General features: G+C 38.0%; 1 protein-coding gene across 1 annotated transcript in view; it reads right to left on the reverse strand.

The window, feature by feature from the left end:
- NSD2 (nuclear receptor binding SET domain protein 2) overlaps window positions 1-22,802 on the reverse strand; it is a 75,355-nt gene that overhangs the window by 8,965 nt on the left and 43,588 nt on the right. Inside the window, exons 8-14 of the mRNA XM_082315444.1 lie at window positions 21,313-21,431; window positions 18,095-18,176; window positions 16,950-17,074; window positions 3,814-3,945; window positions 2,629-2,752; window positions 1,402-1,602; window positions 552-731 (exon numbers count right to left, since the gene is read on the reverse strand). Of these exons, the coding sequence (XP_082171570.1) occupies window positions 552-731; window positions 1,402-1,602; window positions 2,629-2,752; window positions 3,814-3,945; window positions 16,950-17,074; window positions 18,095-18,176; window positions 21,313-21,431 (963 nt within the window). The remainder of the gene's footprint in view (window positions 1-551; window positions 732-1,401; window positions 1,603-2,628; window positions 2,753-3,813; window positions 3,946-16,949; window positions 17,075-18,094; window positions 18,177-21,312; window positions 21,432-22,802) is intronic.

A 22,802-nucleotide genomic window follows, 5' to 3' on the forward strand; every position in this document is an offset into this window, starting at 1 on the left:
GTTAACAAATCAGGCAAACTTTCCCTGCTACCGTTTAATCAGCACCATGCATTTTGTGGTGCTCAATAAGAAATAAATTTATTATACAACATAAAACAAAGCACCCTTAATTAGCAGCACTTCCAGCAACAACTAATACTGATTCAATTTGCTGTCTGCTGCTAAACTTAAGAGCAACTCTTAAAATATTTATGTTTTAATATTATGTATTAGCAAAGAAACACAAAAAGCTTCAGTACATTGAACACAGGGGAAAGAACAGAGAAGCACTTCTCATTACACGTCTCTGGCAAAGAATTAAATCAGGCTTCTGGCTGCCGAACAAAGTCCAAGTAAAAATATTCTTTAATAAATTGTATCTGCAAAAACAGGATACTCAAAAACTTGAAGCAGCAGAAGCCAACCTGAAGTTATTTCAATACCTAACGGAGCCTAACTTAATATGCCACATTTCTAATAATTTTCTATAAACAGATTAGTAAAATGAAATTTAAATTGAAGAATAAAACGTTTTGATGCTGCATTTATGAAAGAGTTTTACATCAGTTTACCTTTTGAACACACAAAGCACCAGCTCACATTGACATGCGCATGATGACTTTTTCCTTTCATGGCAGTGAAATGATTCGTACAAACAATGCTGTTGGAAGCGATGACTGCACATCCCGCAGCAATGCAAACGTCTCCAGCATGGTATGCAACAGGACAGCGAACACAGCGCATCATCTTTCCTAGCAAAGCAGAATACTGCCATATTATTTTTGAACAAAACCGGTTTATTATTTGAGCTAAAAAACAGTATGGCTGCCTGAGGTAGCCTGTGTACACAAAAACATACACCAATTATGTTTTCAAACTCTGTGTATTTGCATTTAGCAACAATACTGAATTAACAGAGGTGTTTAAAGAACCTTACACTGAGTTTAAAGCACTATAATATTTAAATGTGAAGGCTTTAACTATGCACACCAGGGTAGACAAGCCTTCCTCAGTCATGCCATTTTGTCTACAGACGTTGCCCAAAGCTAAAAATATGCACAGAATCCAATGTCTCCACATTCGGCGAGCCTTGCCGCCGTCTTTGTACGTTCACCGGTCTTGCCCTCGCTCTGCTCAGCCTGTCTCTCATCAGCGTATATGCATTCTAGATATCATTTTCTCTTGAGAAGAAAACATCGTTAACGATAGATAATTGAAAGCTAGTTAAAAAAACCCCCACAAGGTAAATACTAATGTTGATTAAAAACTATGCAATTATTTTTTTAAAAATTCAGAATTAATCAAGAGTACAGGCATGCCTGAAAAATTGCAGCTAGCAGCTATTAAATGGACAGATTCCTTACCTTAACATACCATAAACAGACTTAATTCATCAGTCATAAAAACGTAAAATGAAACTACCTTTTGAAATTCGTGGATGGGAGGGGTTACTAACATGACAACTTAGGCAGCTGTGGAGAGGACATCGAAACCCCCTGTTCTCAAACACAGTAAGATGAAATTTTTTCACACAAGCTTCATGGTAGAATTTTCCGCAGTGAGAGACGACACAGCGTTTGACATCTGCCTTTCTCTCTTTACACACAAAACAGGTATGCACACCTAGTGGCAAAAGTAATAAAAATAACGTCACTAATTTTTCATCCAAACCTGTGCATTTAAAATGCTTCTGTTGTGAGTTTTTGTTATACATGGGGGAGTTGCTTTTGTTCTTTTTTCTTTTTTTTTTTAAACAAACTCAAATAAAATTCTGTTATTTGATGCAGCAATCTATTTACTTTAACTCTTTAGTGTTAAATATTAATCTGTTCAGATACAGATAATATAAAGTTACAACGCAAACCCATTGCAGTTAAAGTGTACACAACAACACCCAAAGCCTCACCGATCTGCTTTTACGTTCTTATTTATAAGCCTCAGTACGCCAGCACGACTGAATTTTTATTTTTTTTTTAAGGCAATGAAATAGGTTGATGGGTTGTCTTGCGCTCCTGTAAAATTTGAAGTAGGTCCACAAACCAAGGACAAGCATCCTCTAATCTTCTCTCTGGACCGCTTGGAAAAGCTTTATTTTGAAGCAGCCTTGTTCCAACAAGGTTTACCACGTGTACTGAACTGAGCTTATGAGCAAGAACGCAAATCTTTTACATAAAGTTTTAAGATTAGGAACTTCCAAGCAGTTATTATAGGATTAAAAGCAAATGAAATTAATAGCAATAAGGTAGTCTTTTAATAGGAAAAGCAAAAGAATTGATATAGACACACAAAGGACTGAAAAAGGACTTAAAACGTTTCACTTGCTGCTTTTTGTCTAGGATTTCTTAAGTCTTTGTGACAGACTTTAAATCTAACCTGTAATTGTATTCAGAGAGCAAATATCCTGCAATTATTAAGGCAATGGAATTCAGACTGAGTCAGCCAAGTTGCACGAGAGTTCTCACGGAAAACAGCGTGAGCTTTTAAAACACGGCACACTTAATGGTACTACAGGAACTCCCACCCTGTCAGGCACGAAAGGATAAATAGGATTTCTCCAGGGATACATACTCTGTCCATGATGATTTCCTAGAACAACGTATGGGAAAACTACAACTTTTTTTTTTTATTAATAGAAAGGGACAAACTTGCCTGATGTACATTCACTACAAATGAATTTTCCTGCTGGTCTTCCAGAGAGCCCAAGGCAGCTTACATGAAAAGCTCGATAGCAAAGTCCTTCACACAGTAGGAGATCACCTGTTTTTTCACACAGCTTTTACAACACAAAGGCATTGAATGTTAAAGAAAAGTTCATATGTGGAAAAAACTGTTTTCTTTATTCCTTTTCATATATTGCTCCTCAAAATCTCTTTTCCCATTGTTGAAATCAGATTTAACAAGTGAAAGATAATTTTACAAGTATCATCACATGCCCTGGCTTCCAGTCGAAACAGATAATAGTCATTAAACCGCTAGAAATATCACTCATAGAACCACGGTTCATGAGTAAACACAATCTGACAGAAAAAAGGAAAAGAAAAAAAGCTTTAAGAAATTTTCCCTGAGCACACTGATGCATCTGAGTAGGGTTAAAAAGCATCCTTATTTTCCTTTTCCTTGGCAAAAGGAAATTAATCTAGGTGGCACAATGATACCTCTATGTCCGAGTGGTTAGCAATGACACATGCATAACTAAAAATGAACCGAACAATAATGCTGGCAGAATTTAAGGGATTAGCCAACATTTAAAGATAGATATAACCTCATCATCACTATGTACAAGAAATGGAAATACAACTGCTTGCCCAGTCTCGTGGAAACAAATTTGATCTGTCCATTTGTATCGTGTTATCATTTCATAATCTAAAAACTCTTTCAGAATAGTTTGAGAAAGCTTTTTGCTTTCAGTTAGCGTGCCACACGCACGCTGCTACCAATGCATCGCTGCAACCTCTGCTGCACGCAGAAGCACAAAACCCACGGGGTTTTGCTTTCTCCTCTTCGTTACCGGAGAAGCGAGCAGCTCTCCTCAATCATTTAGCTAGTTACCTGGCAACGCTCGCGCACTTGTTCTGAGGTACAAACTATGCTTATCTTACAGGTCTGGAAACTCAAGCAGAAAGGCTAAGCCACTTACTGGAGGTCAAGAAAAAAAAAAAATAATTAGGAATGAAGAATCCCATTTACTGGCATGGCACCCTCATCACTGACAGACATCTCAGACACACACGATAAGCCTGTTTCTGGCCTAATATTGTCATTTTCATATTTAAAAAGACCTTTTCTAGGAAACCTCGGAAAACATGGCTCGCTGCCCCAGCTAACATCTCTCACCTGACACACATATTCTTTTTTTGTTCCTGCTCCTCGCTCAGATTTTTTGGATGAGATAGACACTTCAGTCTGAGTTTCATCAGCACTTTCATAGGGAGACTCTGACCGCTCATCTCCTTGGCCATCGGAGATCTGAAGATTAAACATACATGTTAGAGAAAGCAGTCATCTATCATCAATTTTGTACAGAATAGCAACTGAAGGAAGCAAACAGACTGCAATTCAGACTAGCAGATTTAGGCACCCTCTTTCGGTTTTGTTTCCCCCACCTTTAAAAAAAGCTTGATTAAAACCAGAGTAGGCATTTGTGGAAGTCTCATCAAAAGGACTATATAACAATCATCCTCACCCGCTCAACAGCAGCCCAAGCAAAACACCAAAACTTTGTAATATGGCATTTTATTTATACTCAGTTCCGTAATATGGTTAGCTAGAAGTGCCTGGCCAGTAACTCGGGGATATCTTCAAATCCCTTGATAAAAGTTTGAACACGTGTTTTATGAGAGAGTAACAGTTAATTTTAGAAAGAAACTTGGTAAACTTCAAGCTGCATATGAAAGTCTCTGACCCAAATATTCTCCATGAAAGTGGGAACAGTATATAGAAGAGAGGAAGAAAGAAAACAGTGGCTCTCTGAATATTTTTTAGGAACGTTATAGCTAACAATGAATTCAAAATGCTACAAAAGATAACCCTGTTATGGATAAATCTTATATAACAGATGTAGATGTATTAAAGATGGAGGATTTTTTAAAATATGCATAATTTACTTAAAAACAAAACAACCACTGACCAACCAAGTGACATATTTAAAAGAAATACAGGGCAGTTTTCAGTTCAATAGAATTTAGGGAGGGAATGGACAACCGAGTCATTTGTCTTATCCCATGTTACACCAGCAGCTGCGGAATTTCACCCCGTTGCCCCCACACGGCGCTCAGTGGGTTGCGCTTGGCTTAGTACGTTCTCCAGGAGAGCATCACCACTCGCAACTGAAAAACAAACCCGTCGCTTCCCTTCCAGCTCGTTCGGATGGTTATTCACACACACCATCCAAAATACTGCCTCCTCTCCCTTCTGAGTCGTCTAACTGCGACTCGCAGTTGATGAGCCTTTCTCCAGGTATTGCAGCTATATTAGAAGTCCTTGGGAACCAGACATTTTCCTCCTGTGGAAGCACGCTGCAATTAAGCCCGTTTCAATCCTTTTTGGTAAGCCAGAACGCCCTCCAATTTTCTCCCTAAGGAATTTTTTCCAGCATCAAGAGAATTTTGGTGGGTTTTCTCTAAACCTTATCTGTACTTTAAAAAGGTTGTTGGAAAATCAGACATGAGAACTGGATGCAATAGCCCACTACAAGTCTCCCAAGTACAATATCCAAAGCAAACCACCACGCCACTCTTCTTCACCGCTTCTGCTCCGCTGTGTAAGGATCTCCCCAAGTCTTTTAATACAGCACTGAAAGTCACTGTAAATTGCCGCAGTACTCAAGGGATCACTTTGCTGATAGCCACTTGTCAGGATACAGACACCCCGCTTTATATGAAGAATTTGCTTTCTGTTTTCTGACATACGATCTCATATTTATTTATAGTAAAACACATTTTATTAAAAATGGCCCAGCTTACTTAGTAATGGAGACAGGTATATGCAACCTCCCATGTCAGCCAATCTCCATGTAATGTGCAAATTTATTAGAAGTGATTTCTTTTGAAATCAGAGAGCAAAATGTAAAGCTGAACCAGGCCTAGCATTAGTCTTTATAAAATCCCTTTAGAAACACTGGTTTTGAGCAATTACTTCACACTGTTGCTGCCAGCTAACTTGCATTCCTCCATTTAACATTTGCTTTCCTCGATCACGTCTAAAAATATTTTGAAATTGGATCAGATTGATGGTTTGGTCACATTACTCACAAGATTTTAAATGCATTTCCTCTGTGCAAATACATACTATCAAAGTGATCTGTACCTACACCTCACCTATGAACATTTCTACAACTGGAGTGATTTGGAGATTCTGCCCAACCCTTTTAGAAGCGGGTAAAAGAAACTGCATGTAAAATCATTGCTTTGTCCAGGCACCGGGCAATCTCTTTTCCCTGGACGGAGCTGTGAAACACTAAACTGCAAATGCAACCCGAGCGCGCGGCCCGGAGCAGCCAGTTCTTGCTGGGAAGGGGCAGATCAAGAAAGGTAGCGCGGGAGTTCGGCAAAAACACAAAAACATTTTCCCTTACAGTTTAACTAAACTTACACACGTGCTTATTTCTGTTTATACTATTCCCGCAGAAACATTAATTAGTATAAGCAGTGCACTGCTCTAACATTTTTAGTGCCTCATTATGTTCCTGTTTCAACTAGCCAAAATTAGTCACGTTTAGGGAAGAAAAAAAAAAAAAAAAGAAAAAATAAGCTGGAAGGTCTTAGATCTGTATTTCTTTTCCACTTAAAAAAACCCAGTACTCTTTATGTTGTAAACAAAACAAGCAGTCTTATGTTAACTTGACACTACGGTTGTCCCCCATCTTTCCCCCACACCACAAAGTACACCTAAAACCCTGAGAAAAGCCATGTGTGAGCACACCTTAAGAGTTAAGATAGTCGTCTTCCCAGCAGCAAAAGCTATATACAGCCTTGCCCTCGAGGAAAGCACTCCTCTTCCCCCAGCTCACTACTTTCGCAGGCAGAGCAGAGAAACAGAACATAGCCAGTGACAAATGCATTCAGTCACAAGAGAATAAGGTTTGTTTCAAAGCAATGGTTTCCTAACTTTTCTTTAGTTTATATACCTGTAAAATGTCCAAATGAAGGATGCAGACCTCTATATGGAAAGGTAACCCTATCGGCAGACGACAGTTTTTCAGATCCCCCCTAGATATAGGTCACAAAATCCCAGCCATTTTCCTACAGAACTGAGATTATACTGCCTCAGAATTAACGTACCAGCCCTTCATTGACATTAAACGGTTACTGAGCCAAAAAGGAGCAGCGCTGGCAAGAATCAAACTCTACATCACAAATGAAACCACAAAACCCAACTCCAGCAGCCCATTCAAGATAAAACTTGGCGATTTACACCTGCCTATAGATTAATGCCGGATTTCAAGCATGAATACCAACACACGCAGCAGGAACAAAATACCTTTAGTTCATCAGCCGTATGGCTACCAGACTGAGAGTATCTTTCAAGATCTCTCCTTTACGGCTGTCAGGAGCCTCACACACTTCACAAATCAAATGCCCTATTAACCACCGGTTCTGCACTACGCAGACAAGCCTGCATGCCTGCTCGTGGCTGTTGCAACCCCGAAGAATCAATACATTCACCAGAAGCTCAGCGACGCACTTCTACCAGCTGCTGCAGGCTGCTGCTGCAGAACGCAGCGCTCGACCCCTGCCACCACGACCACCGACTTCGCCATCGCATCCCACAGCCACGCTGCGTGTAACTCGGGCACGGCTCGCACCCACTCCACCACCATCTGAGTTTACATATTGGCTAATTTTAGGGGGCTAATCAAGGGGGAGGCTAGCAGATTCCCTGTTATAAGAGAGAGAAGCATTTCTTCAGGATAATTCAGAGTTTGACCCTAATCTTGTCTTATTTGTATCTTGCAGAAGGTGAAATGCTCTCTATCAGCCATCTCCCTGTGCAAATAACCCCTGGTCTATACAGCCATCTTTTGGGAAAGCTCCCTCTATGAAGAGAGCCCCCGCAGCTCCTGAAGTTATCCCAGAACAGCCGATGGAAATATCAGGGAAGTCAAATGAGCGTCTGGCCCTTCAGGCCTGCGTAGAAGAGGCTGAGACAACCTTCATCTAACGTTTCTCAGAGAGGACTTATGACAACCTAATGACAGGTATAGCACGAGATGGCTGGGAAAACTCCATTTGTACCCCAAGCAAGATGCAGCGGCACTGAAAGTTTCTCATTCACTAATGGGACGGTTGAGTTTCACAGTAAAAATACTTTTAGATTGAAACAGTCGCTAACTAAAGATGATCTACAAGGCGATTGCTGGAAATCAGTTCATGCTGACGTGAAACACAGCCACCTCTAAAATGAAACATAACGCTTTTGTGGTTTGTTAACATGACTTTCCATAATGGAAGGTCTAATAGTTCACATACAAGTGCCCAAATCGCAGCATTCAATAAAAATCAGCACAGGTTTTTGGGGGCTTTTTTCTTGAATTGGTAAGCTACAAACGTAAACCTTTCCCTTGTGATCATGCCAGAGCTTGTCTTGTCCTTACTTTTGTAATATAATCTCCTTAGCAAAGTAAATTGCATGTAATTAACTCTTCTGATATTCAGGCCAAGGTTCAAAGTAATCAACATTTAGATTAGTGGCAAAACCTGTTAATTAGCAATTTGTAGCGATTGCTGGTTTGCTATTTTATTCTGGTTTACATTTTGAGTAATTTCTTATTCCTCATAAAGGCAAAGTACTGTTTTTAAGAGTGCAAATTTAGGGGAAAAAAGGCAAGGCTGTTCACTTCAGATTTATAGCAAGTGACAAGGTTCTGCAATGAAATTGTAGCTGAACTCTATAATCATCTCCACTTTTCATTAGCAATTACCGATGCTGCACCACGGAAGATACCCTTCTTCTGCTGAAGTTAGCGTCATCGCAAGCACCATCAAACTTTACATTTTGCACATCAGTCAGGCTTTCCTTCCCATTTCCTTCAATTATTGAACATCAACATTATTTTGCAAGTACTTGCCTGTGGAGGCTTTCACACCGCGCTGCTTGAACACTGAGCAACCGGGTGGCATTTCAGAAATCAAACGCAGCTCCTTCTACTGGAAACTGCGCAATCTGCGTACACAAGTGAGAGGAAGGGAAAAAACTGGCCTAAAAACCAAATCACGAGCTTTGCTCTTCATTTGGGCTGGGCCAGACCTTACTTCAGGACTCAATGAGGCTCAGAATACGGTTGCTCACAGAAGCGACAAATTTGCCATCAGGCTGCCAAGGCAACCTTGCCTCTCCCGTGCGTATCACGGATTAGTCACTACTCACACACGTAAGACTCAACGGGAACACGTAAGGACACGTTACTGCATTTTTCCAAGTTCTCCATAGCTTTGTTATTGGGAAAATAACTGTCGAACTGGGACGCCATTTTGGCATGTCTGTAAATTCTTCGGATTTAGTATTATATTTTTTACCAGTGAAAAGATACAAATTGTGGCAATGTGTCATTAGTTTAAGAATTGGGTCTAGTCATCTCAAGGTATTTTGATCATACATCTTATACTACTACAACTTTTTTTTTTTGCAATAGTTACTCAGACCCACAACGGTACAGGAATCAACATATCAAGACTTCGTATGCCCAAAGAATTTTAAATTTTTTTTTGAACTATACGCTAAAATTCCCTGTTCACAATAACCAAAATAAATGTTTAATAGATTCTTTCTTCAGCATTAATTCTTAACTGAATGGAGATGCTTTGCATACTGCAATATTTGTTGTATAAAGCCAGATTACACCAGCAACCGCCACTGGATACTGCGTAATTGTTTAACTGCTAAATATAAGGATAAGATTTACTTTTTTTTACTGCTTCCTGAACTACTTCTCCCCGTTTTGTCCAAAAGGGATATACAACGTGCATACAGATGCAAGGGCTGTTTGTGGAATAATGGAGTTTCCTTCTCATGATTACGCCGAGTCAATGAGAATTTGTTTTTGATGGAGGCTGCTGGGCACGCTAAGAAAAGAGGAGGAAACGTGTGCAATTCCGTACATTTAAAATAAGACTTAAGACATTAGAGTATTAAAAGGAATTGAGTCAGCTATGTGCATTTTGTGAGTTTATATGTTTATATTCTTAATTTTGCCTGTTGATTGAAGCTCTCTAAAAAGATTAAGGGGGGGCAGGAAGACGATTTGACAGAAGCGCTGTGTACAAAATCACTTCTCAAATGCTTTTCCTACTGCAAGACCTTCCTCGTCTGCAACACTGAGTTTCAGATAACTGCACAGTTCACTGCACCATCAATTAAAGCGTTCAAAGGTGAAAGGATAAGCACGAACATAGGGAAACACTTCTCACACCATTTAGTACAGCTAAATGTTGAGTTCCAAGTCTACAACAACTTCTTAAGCATTTTTTGCAACCAGGTACCTGATTCCAGTCTCAGCCACACACCTCAGCAGAAACGCGAGCCAATTCTTCATTCCCTCTGGCTTTTTTTTTAAAAAAAAAAAAAAAAAAAAAAGGCTGGATGCAAGCCGGTATGTACACTCAGCTTGCATATTTCTAGAATCATGTGGGTGAACTCTGCAAATGGTATCGTTAGTTCCACATCTGGATGGTTGAAATTTCACTTAATAAAAAAAAGAGGCACTGACATACTCTCAGTTGGCATCCAATCATACACAACACAAGAAAGGACAGCCTGGAATTTAAAAATTCAAATGATGCTGTGTTTCAAAGAAGCAGGTGAGGATGAAGTGAAATACTTTTGTGGACATTTGCTCCATCCACTCACCCACTTGAGGAAAAAATTTTGTTTTCCATTTAAAATTTTGTATTTCCTTTCAGACAGCTCCAAAATCAAATAGTAAATACCAGTGCCAGCAAAATATCTACACTCTAATTCCAAGGAAAAAGAGGTTCAGAAATTCCAGGTCTGAAAATAAATGGCTGTACTCATTCCATCTGCAGCCTGAGAATTTAAGAAGTTACCATAGCAAGAACCTAAAATGCAACCGTTCTGCTTCTCAAGACCGGCCCCCAATCAAGCTGTTGACCTGGCTATTAAACGTGCTTTTTGTTTTACGCTTAGGATTAAGTCTTCATTTTTAGAAGATGATCTATAAAAGCATCTTTGCTGGCTCAACGGTATCCGGGGGGGGGGGTGGGGGGGGTGGTGCTGGTGTCTTTTTTCCTTCCCTGTAAGTACCTCCTGGCTAAAGGACATCCTAAAGGACTAGAGCATCGGTATTTGTTAAGGCAAAAACTCATGCCTCATGGAGCAGAAGCAAGTTTCAAATACTAGTCACTGTGTGTTAGCAATTGGAAAGTGAACAACATTCACACTTCTGTGCTTATCAGCTTCACTAGGACTTCTCCTCTCCTAGATCCAATTCAGACAAGCTTTCCCTGCCCAGTGTTTGAAGGTTCAAAACCAATTTGGAAATTTTGAGTGAAAAAGTTGCTAACATTTATGCGTCTATGGTGCCTACACTGGAATGGGCTCCAACAGTTCCTACTCTACCAGTCACACACCTGTTCAGACTTTTCTAGCTATCAAAGTGCAATTTTCATTAAGAAAAATTCTTCCTCAGAAAACTCACTTTATTAACTCTTTCAGTCTTATAGAAACAACTCTTATATTACTCATATATGCATGCTTAACTGCACTTCTCAAGCATGAAGAATACAAACTTTGGTCTTAGTCCTATTCAAGACAACGGAGGTGTTCTGTCACGTTGTGGTTAGGCAGTTATAAAAGCAACTAAAGGGCAAATTTTTCCAGAGCCAAAAAAGTTGACCCTCCCACTTCCCCTTGTTTTACTTGAGCATCTCTTGTTTTATAATCCCAGCTGTAGAATGTCAAATGGAAACAGAATCCACTATGTATACTTATTTTAAAGCTAGGGGTATATAAAATAAAAACAAAGCACGGCAGAAAATAATTTCCTTCTGCTTTTTTGTTTGGTAGGCATGTCACCCGCACAGCAAGATCCATAAAAGAAAGGGCCCAGAAAGAGCGAACCTACCACTCTTTCAGAGTTGTCTTAAGACACGTGCTGGCTTAAGTGGCATCCTCTCTCAGGTCATCTGCTATCTTTAACAGACGCATTGCATCTTTTTCTAAGCATTTTAGAAGCATGTTTCCACGACTTCTGAATGCTGTTGGCTATTAAGTTCCACCTTGCTTAAAACTAAGGACACTGCTACAAGCTGAGACCTCCTGATGTGACTTCCGAGTCGGTGCTTGCTATAGCACAGTCATCCAGGAGGAAGCGGTCTGGCCTGGCTAAGAGCTTTCTCTACAAAGCTCGAGCATGCATGTTCTGATAAGCAAACTCTTTAGTCTTTCCACAGAGAAACACCAACTGCAGTTTTTTTCTTAGTAACAAAGTCTCAATGGCTAGAGGGTTGTTTTGTTGTTTTTTTTTTTTTTTTTTTTTTAATCTAAGCACAACTTATATAGGAGTAAGTCAATAAGCAACATACAAACAACAGGTCAGACTGTATTCAAAAGACAATCTATCGTGCACCCACACGGAGACAGAAAAACTGACAGAGCCAATTGAGTTACAGTTAACATTTCCTTTATTTCAGTATAAGAATTCCTGAACTGAATGAAGAATGATATTTTGGCCCATACTGCTAGACTAGATAAATTCTTTAAGTATGCGGTGCCACAAGTGTACACAGTACTATAATAGCAAAAAAGACGGCCTGGGACAAGTTTCATTTTTATTATTAGCAGGAGTTAGACGTTTCAGATAAGGATATTATGCATTTCTGAATTTGCCTGGAAAGTTAATTAAAACTCTGAGAACATTTTAAAACATTATAAAATTGCCTACAGATACTCATGGTACTTTGGTAGGGGATGCGGAATAAAAACCTACATTATGTAAACATTCAGTAAACAGATTCTCTGCACTCTGAAGCCTAAGTAATACACAAGATGAGAATAATTACATAAGAAACTTAATTTTCTACACAGAACGTCCTGCCAAAGAACAAGAGTCAAGCCTAGAACTTTTTTCCATGTGAAAGTGGAAGCATCATAACAAAACTGTATGATCTGGTGGGCGATGCAGGTCATTTCAATTAGTAGAGGCTTTAGCAGAGGTTTAGCAAGAAACAAGTCCAATTACTTGCAGTGTTCCACAAAAACGTACCCCTGACTGCTTACTGGTGCTTTGAAACAGGAAAAAATAAAATCTATAGGCATACAGAAACAAACACAGGAAACAACTGTCCGCTAAGTCAAAGGATTTAAAGTGACACTATATATTAAATTATCCTTAAGTATTGCTTTGAAGAGAAAATTATCTTCGAAGGAAACTAGAATGAAACGCTAGAAGCATACTGATTTCGTTTAACAATCTGCAAGGTTAGCTTCAACTACATCTTCCTTAGGGCAGTAGTTTCTTTAAAATAACGTGAATTCCCTTCTTCCTTCCTGTTCTTAGGATCTCAAAGACAGTTATTTTTACCTTCAGTAAGTGTGCCTAGAATATTTTAGTTGTATACTGTAGGACAACTAGACTCCAGGGTCAATAAATGGAGCTGATGTACTTTTTTAGTCACAAGTTGTACATGTCTGAAGACTGCCTTCTCAATCAAATACCTTACCTTTTAAGAATTGTACATGGTTTTCTCCATTGTGTACACATGCTAATACCCATTAAAAAATGCAGATAAAAAATCTGCCTCAAACCAGTAATGAGAAAAAACCCATACTGTTTAATATGCAGAAAAAGAGCAAAACTTAAGGCTTGCATTATTATAACTTGCATTATTAGGCCTTGGAAACGCAAGAAGTTGTAGCTATAACCAGCAACTGAGCTTGTTTTGACGCTGGATGTTACAGAAAGAAGAAAGAATTCCCTCTAGGGAAGACATAAGGAACTTATGATAAAAGCAACACCTTCAAAATCTTTCACAGGCTTCTTTAAACTGCCATCTGCTGGTCAGCTCATACTTCATGAGGATATGATGAATGACAGACTAGCTAAAAATTTAGAGTATTACATATTCTTTATTTTGACCTCTCTTAAAAAAAAAAAGTTACAATTTCTTTGACAAAGTTCAGAAGTAGTATCTAGACCCTGCAGGATACTATGACACTTATCTGCTGTCAACAAATCCATCCAATTTAACGAAGCACGCCAATAACCACAAAAATTGATTGAAAAGCTAAAGCAGATGTTTCGTGCAAACACACAAAGTGTGTCAATAATCCAGCAGTAATGGTAATGTCAAGCCTTTTTTATTTATTACAAAAATACTGGTTACACTCTACTGGCACCTACTACACTATTGGGGGCTGGAGGGCCAAGGTAAAAAAAAGAAACAAGAATACACCACCTCTATCTCTTCTCACAAATATCATGAGGTTTTGGATGGTTACACCAAGTCTTAGATAGGCAGTAAAAAAACAACTCCGAGCTTTTGCAGACTCCGAAGTGTTGAGTATCTTTCTCACATCTGGCCCTACCAATTGCTCATTAAGAATTAGATTTTAAACAAAATCATATTTCACATGAAGTACTGGAAGAAATAACTACTGATGTCAAGTGCCTAGAAGTAAAATTAAGTATTTTGTTTCAAGATTAAATGCAGGTAGGAAATTTATTCATTCATGTATAAACACCTTACTACTTCTGTCCATCCATCTTAAAACAACTTCAAAGCCCGATTTTTTTGAAGGGAGTGAAAGCCTACCTTTTAAGCTCTGATATGTCAGGTCTATAACTGTTTGTTTGTTCTTAAGGCAGAAGTCCACACCCCCACCCCTGTCTCTCTCCCCTGTAAATTAGATACCCAAAGTAACTTATCAATTGAAAATTTGGCCTCGGCTAATTTTATAATATTTCAAGTAAACCCCATTAAAAATACCCCCAATAACAACAAAAAGCATCCAAAAATATTTTCCAAAAATGTCAAATAAGATGCATCTTTCAAACGAGAAAAAAACTGAGCACACCCTTCCTACTGAACACACCTTTCCTAGAACTTAGCTGCAATGGACTGACGTTTAAGAGGTGTGCAGCTAGCAACGGTCCTTGACAAATAACACTCATATCCAGGTTCCATTCTGGAACCAGCTGCCCACAAATAGTGTGGGGAGAAAAGAAAGGAGAAAAAAACCAGCTGGAATCCACTTAGTATTGCTCGTGGAGGTGTATGTACCGGTGGAATATGCAGAATTTTTTCTGTCTTTGTTAAGAGAGCATTTAAGCCAACATTTTAGAAGTATTATAGTGAACACAGAAATATAAAAGTTAATCAGTAAATGTATTTAATGTTGAGAAGAATTACATCCTATTCAATTAGCTGAGCAACGCTTGCATCATTGCATGATTGTGTTTATTTTTTAAACACTTTCCCTTAACGCTCCGGAGGAGGTTTCTCTCTGGATGAACGCTCTCAGGGCACACACATATTTAGCCATTTAGACAAGTGCTAAGTAACAATACAAAAGGGAAAAAAGTTTTTAAAGCCACCCACACAATCCAAAATTTATACCTTTCCTTGTTTTGTAGAATAGATCAATAGTAAGTTCAGAAACACATGCCTGACATTTTTGTTTTATTTAAAGGCAAAATATATCTAATATCATAGGAAACAAACTGGGCCCAATCTTTAGTTGGTACAAGTTCAGGTCAGTGTAGCTTTAAACCATCTAAGGATCCAGCCCACTAATCTGCTCCCTGCTGCACCCGGCCCCGCAAAATCTCTGTTATTTGACAGGATATGTTTTCTGTTATGTTGACTGGGATTGTTTTGATCTTTTAAAACCCTTTAAACTCTTGAAAATAATTGATTCATTTTCTAGTTTCTTTATCTGTGTTTTATGAGCAGTGTATGATGGTAATTTTTCTCACACCTTTTGTTGTTTAGCAGTAGCTGAGTAGATTAAGAGCTAAGTTTTCAAATTTCCATTTCAGCCTATATAACCATATCCTTTTTTACTTGTGAACCGTTAAGTCACAACCCAAAATACTACAAAAATGAGCCTTTTGTCGAGAAAGATTTCTGGAGATTCCATTTTATAAACACATTATCTAGCAACAGAAGAATCTTTCTCCTAAGAATACAATATTTGGAGATGCATATTTAGAGCCCAAAGGACAGCATGTTCTTTAAACTGGTCTGGCTGAATAGACGGTCCCAAACACAAACAGCCATTGCACAGCAAGTCCCAGCAGTAAAGCCAAAACAGCAGAAGCTGGTAAGCCAAGAGATGGGAGTCTCTCAGTTGAGAGAACAAAATGACAACCAGTATTACTTTACTTGACTGCTGCCGTGGACATTATTTCCTGTGGGACTTCCTTTGCTTTTTTTATTGGGGTACAGGAGGGAGAATTTGTTGGTTTTTTTTTGTTAAAATATTTTTCCAGTTACAGTAAGATATACAGCCATTAACATGCAATCTTTTTTCCCCACCCAAAGGTAAACCACTTACTGAACATTGTCTAGATATTTTAACTGCATTCATTACAGTGCCTAAGCACCTCATGCGTTTGTTAGGGGAGATGAAAAAGTCTCTAGGATAGCTGGAAGCCCCACTCCCTTGTTAGCAGGCGAGTGTTTTCTCTACAGCTTCTGTAATACAAACTGCTTGAAGCTGTTTGTCTATGGATATTTTACTAAATCCTATCAACTACATTTCTGAATCCACCTGCAAAACAGCATGCATACTTCACCCTCATGCTGCCACTCTTTGGCTGATTGGTTTTAACAGTGTAGATGACTTGGGGAACGGTTTAATGGATTGTATGAATACACTTCGGGTACATACATTTCATTTATTGTATGTCAGTTGAGAAGAATTACAGTTCCAAATATGCAGAGCTAAGACTATGATTAGTAAGTATCAAAAAGATACATCCTTCACTGCCTGTTTAACTCTACTGGGGATGAAGCTATTTGCATCACAGAGAAATAGCACTTAAACAGCCTGAAAACTAATTTGAGCTTAAAGGGGCTCTGCTCAGAAAACCATCCAGTTCTAGGTCAAACAGAGGATTAGGAAACTTGCTTCAATATAAAAGCTATGGCAACATGACAATATTGAGTTACATAATGTAACTAATGTAGTACACTTACATAAAGTCTGTAGAAGAAAATACAGAACACACTGGCATTTTACTTTGCCTCTAATAGAAGGTTACAATTCTAAAACTTTGTTGGTAAATACATTAAAAACCACAATAATATCTCGACGTCCCCAAATCAGACGTTCGTATTACAATAAATGAATTTGCAATGCACACATTAACAGGTTTCACAGAGGCCAAAACTGTAACTTGTCTAGAGCACCAACGTTAGAGAATTCGCCTTTGATTTTTGTTTTTAAACAAGATTCACACCTGAAAATTTTTGTAATTAAATGGCTGTGTGCAAACACCACTTTTTTTTTACCTCATTCTCAGTTAAGGAAGCTGAAGGAGATGAACTCTTGCTAAAAGCAAGAGTTGAAGATTCTGCTGCTGAAGCCCGATTTCGCTTCTTCAGAGGTTTACATGCATCAGACAGATTTTTCGTTGCTGTAAAATAATTTTGGTTTACAAAGTGAAGTTTGGAACTTTAAAACGTTATCTCCCTGAAGCCATTTAAAATATTCCTTCAGACAAAGGAAGGAACGATTTAGGTAGGTCTTCTGGGCACCTACGTAGGGCTGAGCGAACATGAAGTAAGTTTCTGAAACCATGTGTTTTGGCTTGATTTTAAAAATAAAGCGGTTTATATTAATCAAATATGTACTACAAACGGCTAAGAAATGTTTTCCCAATTTTTTTCAGCTCATTTCTATTAAACCCGAAATATCTTGTGACTTACGACCTCTTTAAAGCAGAGGTAACAGTTATCTCCTCAGATAAACATTAGAAGGCCTATGTGATCTCACCACCATCTGAGTACCACTGACACTTTGTTAAGAGAAAGGTTATATACAGGAGCCAGGTACCAGACATCATCTATGGCACGTCACCACTTCTACATTGCGCAGAACTTGCTGAAGCTTACTCGTCTTTGGCATATCATTCTCATACCTAAAGAGACAGGCTCTTACAAAAGTTACCTTAAACTTGAGCATCATTAACAAGTCTGACTTTTGGATTTTGGTCCAAGGTTATTTAGAATTCCCTCTCACACTCCACACTGCCTCCCATCAAGCATCATTTAAAAGGACTAAAATCACATAGTAACTGATTACATTGATGGTCACTGCACTTGTTTTATTGGGCTAATGCACAATGACAAATTGGAGCAGTAGGATTTGTATCACTGCTCGCCAAGATCACAGGGCAATAGCTTTAATTTGGTGCCATCAAATGGTGAACTTGTGAACTGCTGCTCTAAATCAGCAATACACAATTTCAGTCAAGCATAATGTTGCAAAATGGTGGTAGTGAAGGAAGAGGGCACGCTCCCCCCCCCATCTGTGGCATAGTGGCTGTAACTGGTTATTGCGTCAGCAAAATTTAGCCGGCTGCCTCAGACAACCTGTTTATTTTAAAATTATTTAATTGAAAAAGTTACATTAAAACTTATTCTGACCACATTACCTGACTGGTTCTTTTGTGAAGAGGAGGTTTCTGTGACCTTAGAAGAGTTTGTTTTTGCTGTTTTGTCATTGCTTGTCTCCCTCTGTCACAAAAAAAAATATGAAAAAATAAAAAAACTCCTAATTTATGAGTGGTTGGATAAAACTGGCAATTACTTCTGGATTTATGTTATTAAAAAGAAAGTGTCTTTACAAATATCTGAATGGTAATGTAGTTAAGCTAGCCCCATTTAAGTGATTTTTAAAACTCATTTACAGCACAGGGTACGAGCCCATAAACAAATGAGAAAATTAAAGAACACAGTATTCCAGCATCCCACTTATCCATCCCAAACTCAGCATATCAAAAAGGGGAGCTCTAAATGAACACAAAACATGTAAATTATCCTTACTATTCTTTGTCTAAACTGGTCAAATTAACACCTTTAGTTATTTAAAGGTAAACTGCAGAATTAGTATATAAATTTGAGAATAAACCCTGTGCAGAATTTTAAGTCTCAGAGAGGCTTGCTTTCAACTCCACAACTTATAGCAGTGCCATTTTTTAAATTACTATGGTTAAGATTGTTTCAGCATTTCCAGAATAAAACCACTATTTTCAAGGGAGCGTAAACAACACATAAATTTGCTCCGGATTGAGAATTTATCATTAAAAGTTTAGGCCGAAAACTGGGGAAGTTTTTGTCAAAGCTTTGTCAAAATTAGACACTGTTCCTTACACATGCCACTATTTTTTTTCTTTTTCTATGTTACAAATTCATTCAAGTACTAAGTCACTAAAATTGTAACCAAGAATGCTTAACCCTGACAAATGCTCACCTGAGCAGCAAGAATAATTCTACCGAACAGAAGGTTTTACATACTTTTTCATATTCTTCATCTGACATTCAGTTTTACAAAAGATGTGCAGGTGAACAGCTCAAAGGCCAGAGAACTGGTTTCCTTTGTAAAAATAAACATGAATCGCTACTGTACTACAGATTTGCTACACCGTGATTTTACTGACTTCAAAGTAGACTAAGATGCCCTACCACTAATGCCACCGGAGGCTCCCAATATCAGTTTTGTCAGATTACTGTTACACTTCTGTGTAAAAATGAAAGAAAATGTACAGTATAGGTCACTCTTAAATTTAAAGCATGCTTTACAGAACCCACATTTTGTTAATGTGCATTTTACATACACCACGAAAGCACCGATGAACAAATTAGTTTTTCGAAACTTCCATATGGGTACTTATGACTTAGTTACTTTGTGCAAAAACATTCAGATTTCGTAAATAAGAATTAAGGACAAAAAGGAGAGGATAATGCACAACTCTCATGCAAGAAATAAAACAACATGAAAAAAAAGTCATTAAAGCTCTTCCTATCCAAAATGACTGTAACAAAAGCCTGCAGGTAAACTGGGAATAGCAGAAGGAACGTGTATGGTTAGTGTTTGCTTTTTTGAATCATTACATAGGCATTTTCACTGTCATTCACTAAATGTTTTACTAAGCAGCAGCACATACAGCTAGAAGTACCCTGGGCTGGTGAAGGCAGGAAAAAGACTAAGAGATAATTCATAAAAGAAACCGCAAAGCAACCATTCTACGATATCTGACCCTTCTGTGGACAGAAGCGCAAACACTACTATATGCATTTAGAGTTTCCAAATTACCTAATATTTACACACACCAGACTCCTTGTAAGTAGTTCTGATAACCGGATCAGATAGAGGACAACACTTTTTAAATGCACATTACTAAGTCAGCATTATTAGTGGTATGTATCTTATGGGAATCATTCACCTCATTTATTTATTTATTTTCCCGTTAATATTCACACCTGCATCACAGCACCAAAGACAGCAGAACCTCCTCTATGAACTATACTGCAACCACCTTTCAGTCTACTTGTGATAAGATAGGCTAACTGTAGTGTACGAATGCTGGTGGGACAGTAAAGAAGGAACTTTAGGAACAGTCAAGGACTTCATAGCAGGAATTACAATAAGTAAACTTAATTATTCCATGGATCTATTGTATTATAGTGAATTCAAATCAATTAGACAAGTTTAAAAAGGGTCCAAAAACTTCTCCTAGAATATAAAGATGAATATTCGATGACTAACCCGTTAGAGCGAGAAGTGCAAAAACCAGTTTTGGCCCTTCTTTCTGAAAAGGTAACAACATTTCTCTAAGAATTATCTTTGTCCCTTGCTAAAAAGCTCATTAAGCCTGGCTATCTGAAATTCTATTTATTTTTTATACCGAACTCTACAGAAGTTGTCTGAATATCCACAATATCAGCAGAGGTACTAAATAATCAGCCTACCAAACAAAGTGCCATCTACAAATGTGACCTCCATAATTCATTTAAAAAATAAACCCACTACCCTTCCTTATATTAGGTTGTTTATTTAATTGCTGTACCACTAAAGTCCTGAGACGAAGTCTGCGATAGTCACACTACAGTATGATACTGTAATAACATATCTGAAAACACTTGGGAGCTAAGCTTTCCACGCAAGTAAAACCCAGGAAATTCACTGGTCTACATGCATGACTAAATAAACCTAAGCTTAAGTCTCTACAAGATTTGGGCTGTTACATAGTTTTAGTGACCTGTGTAAGGGAAATTCTCATTCTCACAAGCAAGCTAAACTGAAAAGGAGCCTGTGATTTGTGCGTTAAATATACTGTAACATTCACTGCAGTTTCCTAACTCAAGAAATGGGACAGCACGCCACTCTAAAATGTTCTATAGGCTTCCAGTTCTTGAAAAGTAGTTTTTCTGTTTTGCTTTACTTGCTTTCCTCTCTCCCCCCACTTCTGTCTAAATTAAGTATTGAGTAAAGATTTTTTTTTTTTTTTTTTTACATTCTTGTATACATCTCTGAATTCCAATTCAGGAGGAAAGAAAAAGAACTACAAAGCATGACAACACAGAAAGGCCATGCCTCTGCACATTCCTTCGGGAAACAGATTTTCTCAGCATAGATTTTCACCACAGTTTAAGTAGCAAGTGCAACTTGTCATACCTCCATCCTCAAAACCAAAGAAAAAAAACCCCACAGCGATAAGCTCACATGTATCTCTGAATATTTACAACAGTTTGGTTTGATATACAGACATTACTTTTTTAATCCTAAAAACGGAAATGCTGACAAACTTAACTACAGCAATGTGATTGGTGCTGCTATAAATCAACCCAAACAAACCAATGACATAATTACCTTCCGATTATTCTGTTTATCCATCCTGAGTCTTTTCCTAGGTGCTTCCTGAACTTCAAAATCTTCTGTAGGTTCCTTTGTCCTCTTTTTTTGGTTTCTTTTATTTCCATGTAAGTTACCTTGGGATGGGGGATGGGGGAAACTTACATGAAAAATAATCTAAAACCCACTTTCAAATTATTTTGAACTGATCTAGTTATTTACGTTACTTTTCTTTCAGTCATTATTTTTAAAACATGGTTAAACATTAACACAGTTTGATGACCTCTTAATGCTTAAGGTCTGGTTTCTGGTGCTGAAGGCTAACTCTAGAACACATCCAAATCAACTGCTTCATACTCAAGTTATTTTAGAAAGATGAGTCTACCTGTATAAGCACTAGTTTAAGATCTGAATATTACTGCCCAACATTTGTTTCATATCGTCAGACTGCACATGATTGATTCATACAGCTTTTAACTCTCCTGCCACTTTGTAACAGTGTCTTATCACTGAAATGAATTTTTAAGTCTCCTCCTTAAGTCTCCTTTAAGTTCTCCAAATGATACAGATGAAGATACTGGCGACATCTATTAGGGGCCTCTGGAAAAGACAAGATATCACCAACCGTACAGATTAATTCTCTCTTTCTGGTACGGCAGTTCCAGACTCTCTCTAACAAGCTTACTTATATTTTATAGGAGACCGTAAGATCCCCTTCCTTTGTGAACCAAAATCCTAAGAACAGAATCACGTTGGTCATTTTAAACCAACAGACTTATTCACATATTTAGATGATTGTTCACCGTAAAGTTCAAGCAGCTGCTAAATTACAAAAGGTCAGTGACTAACCTACGTACCCCTTCCACAGGTTCAGCTATTGTTTGCACTCACTCTACCTCAAAAAGATAGATGAAGGTTTAGGAAGCGGTCTGTTTCATCAGGATGAAATGACAACATTATTACATTCTCCAGTACTCTCTAGTTTATGAAGCTACAGAGTATTATTAGTATCAAGATTGCAAGCTCCAGGGGCACAAATATGTTAACTGAAAATTGCCCTACAGCTACAAGCATTCTATTCCAGTGGGAACAAATAGCTGTAAATATTAAAAATATAGCAACTTGAAAATATGGATAATTTTCAAATTAATGTTCTTATCTAAACAATCTAGGACATATTCTATTATCAGACTCTGAATCCACAAAGCAGACTGAAATGGCTCCAGGAGAACCTGCTACTTACAAAAAGCCAGCAAAAGAAATCCCACAATATTCTTCCAAGTTTAAGATAAGAGGATTTGGGTAGGGGAACGATTGAACTGACATGTTTTCATCTGTAGATAACTATAAATGTACACAATATATGTACTAGAAACACCTGGTACAGGTACAATTTCAATTACATTTCTTGCAATATGACACTGAGGAAGGTGAACAAAATTCAGCACTACAGTGTTTAGATATTTAATTTGGGATCCATTAAAATTCTAACGTCAAGGAAGACAACA

This window comes from Platalea leucorodia (genome assembly GCF_965183815.1).
Source record: "Platalea leucorodia genome assembly, chromosome: 6".
NCBI classification, from domain to species: domain Eukaryota; kingdom Metazoa; phylum Chordata; class Aves; order Pelecaniformes; family Threskiornithidae; genus Platalea; species Platalea leucorodia.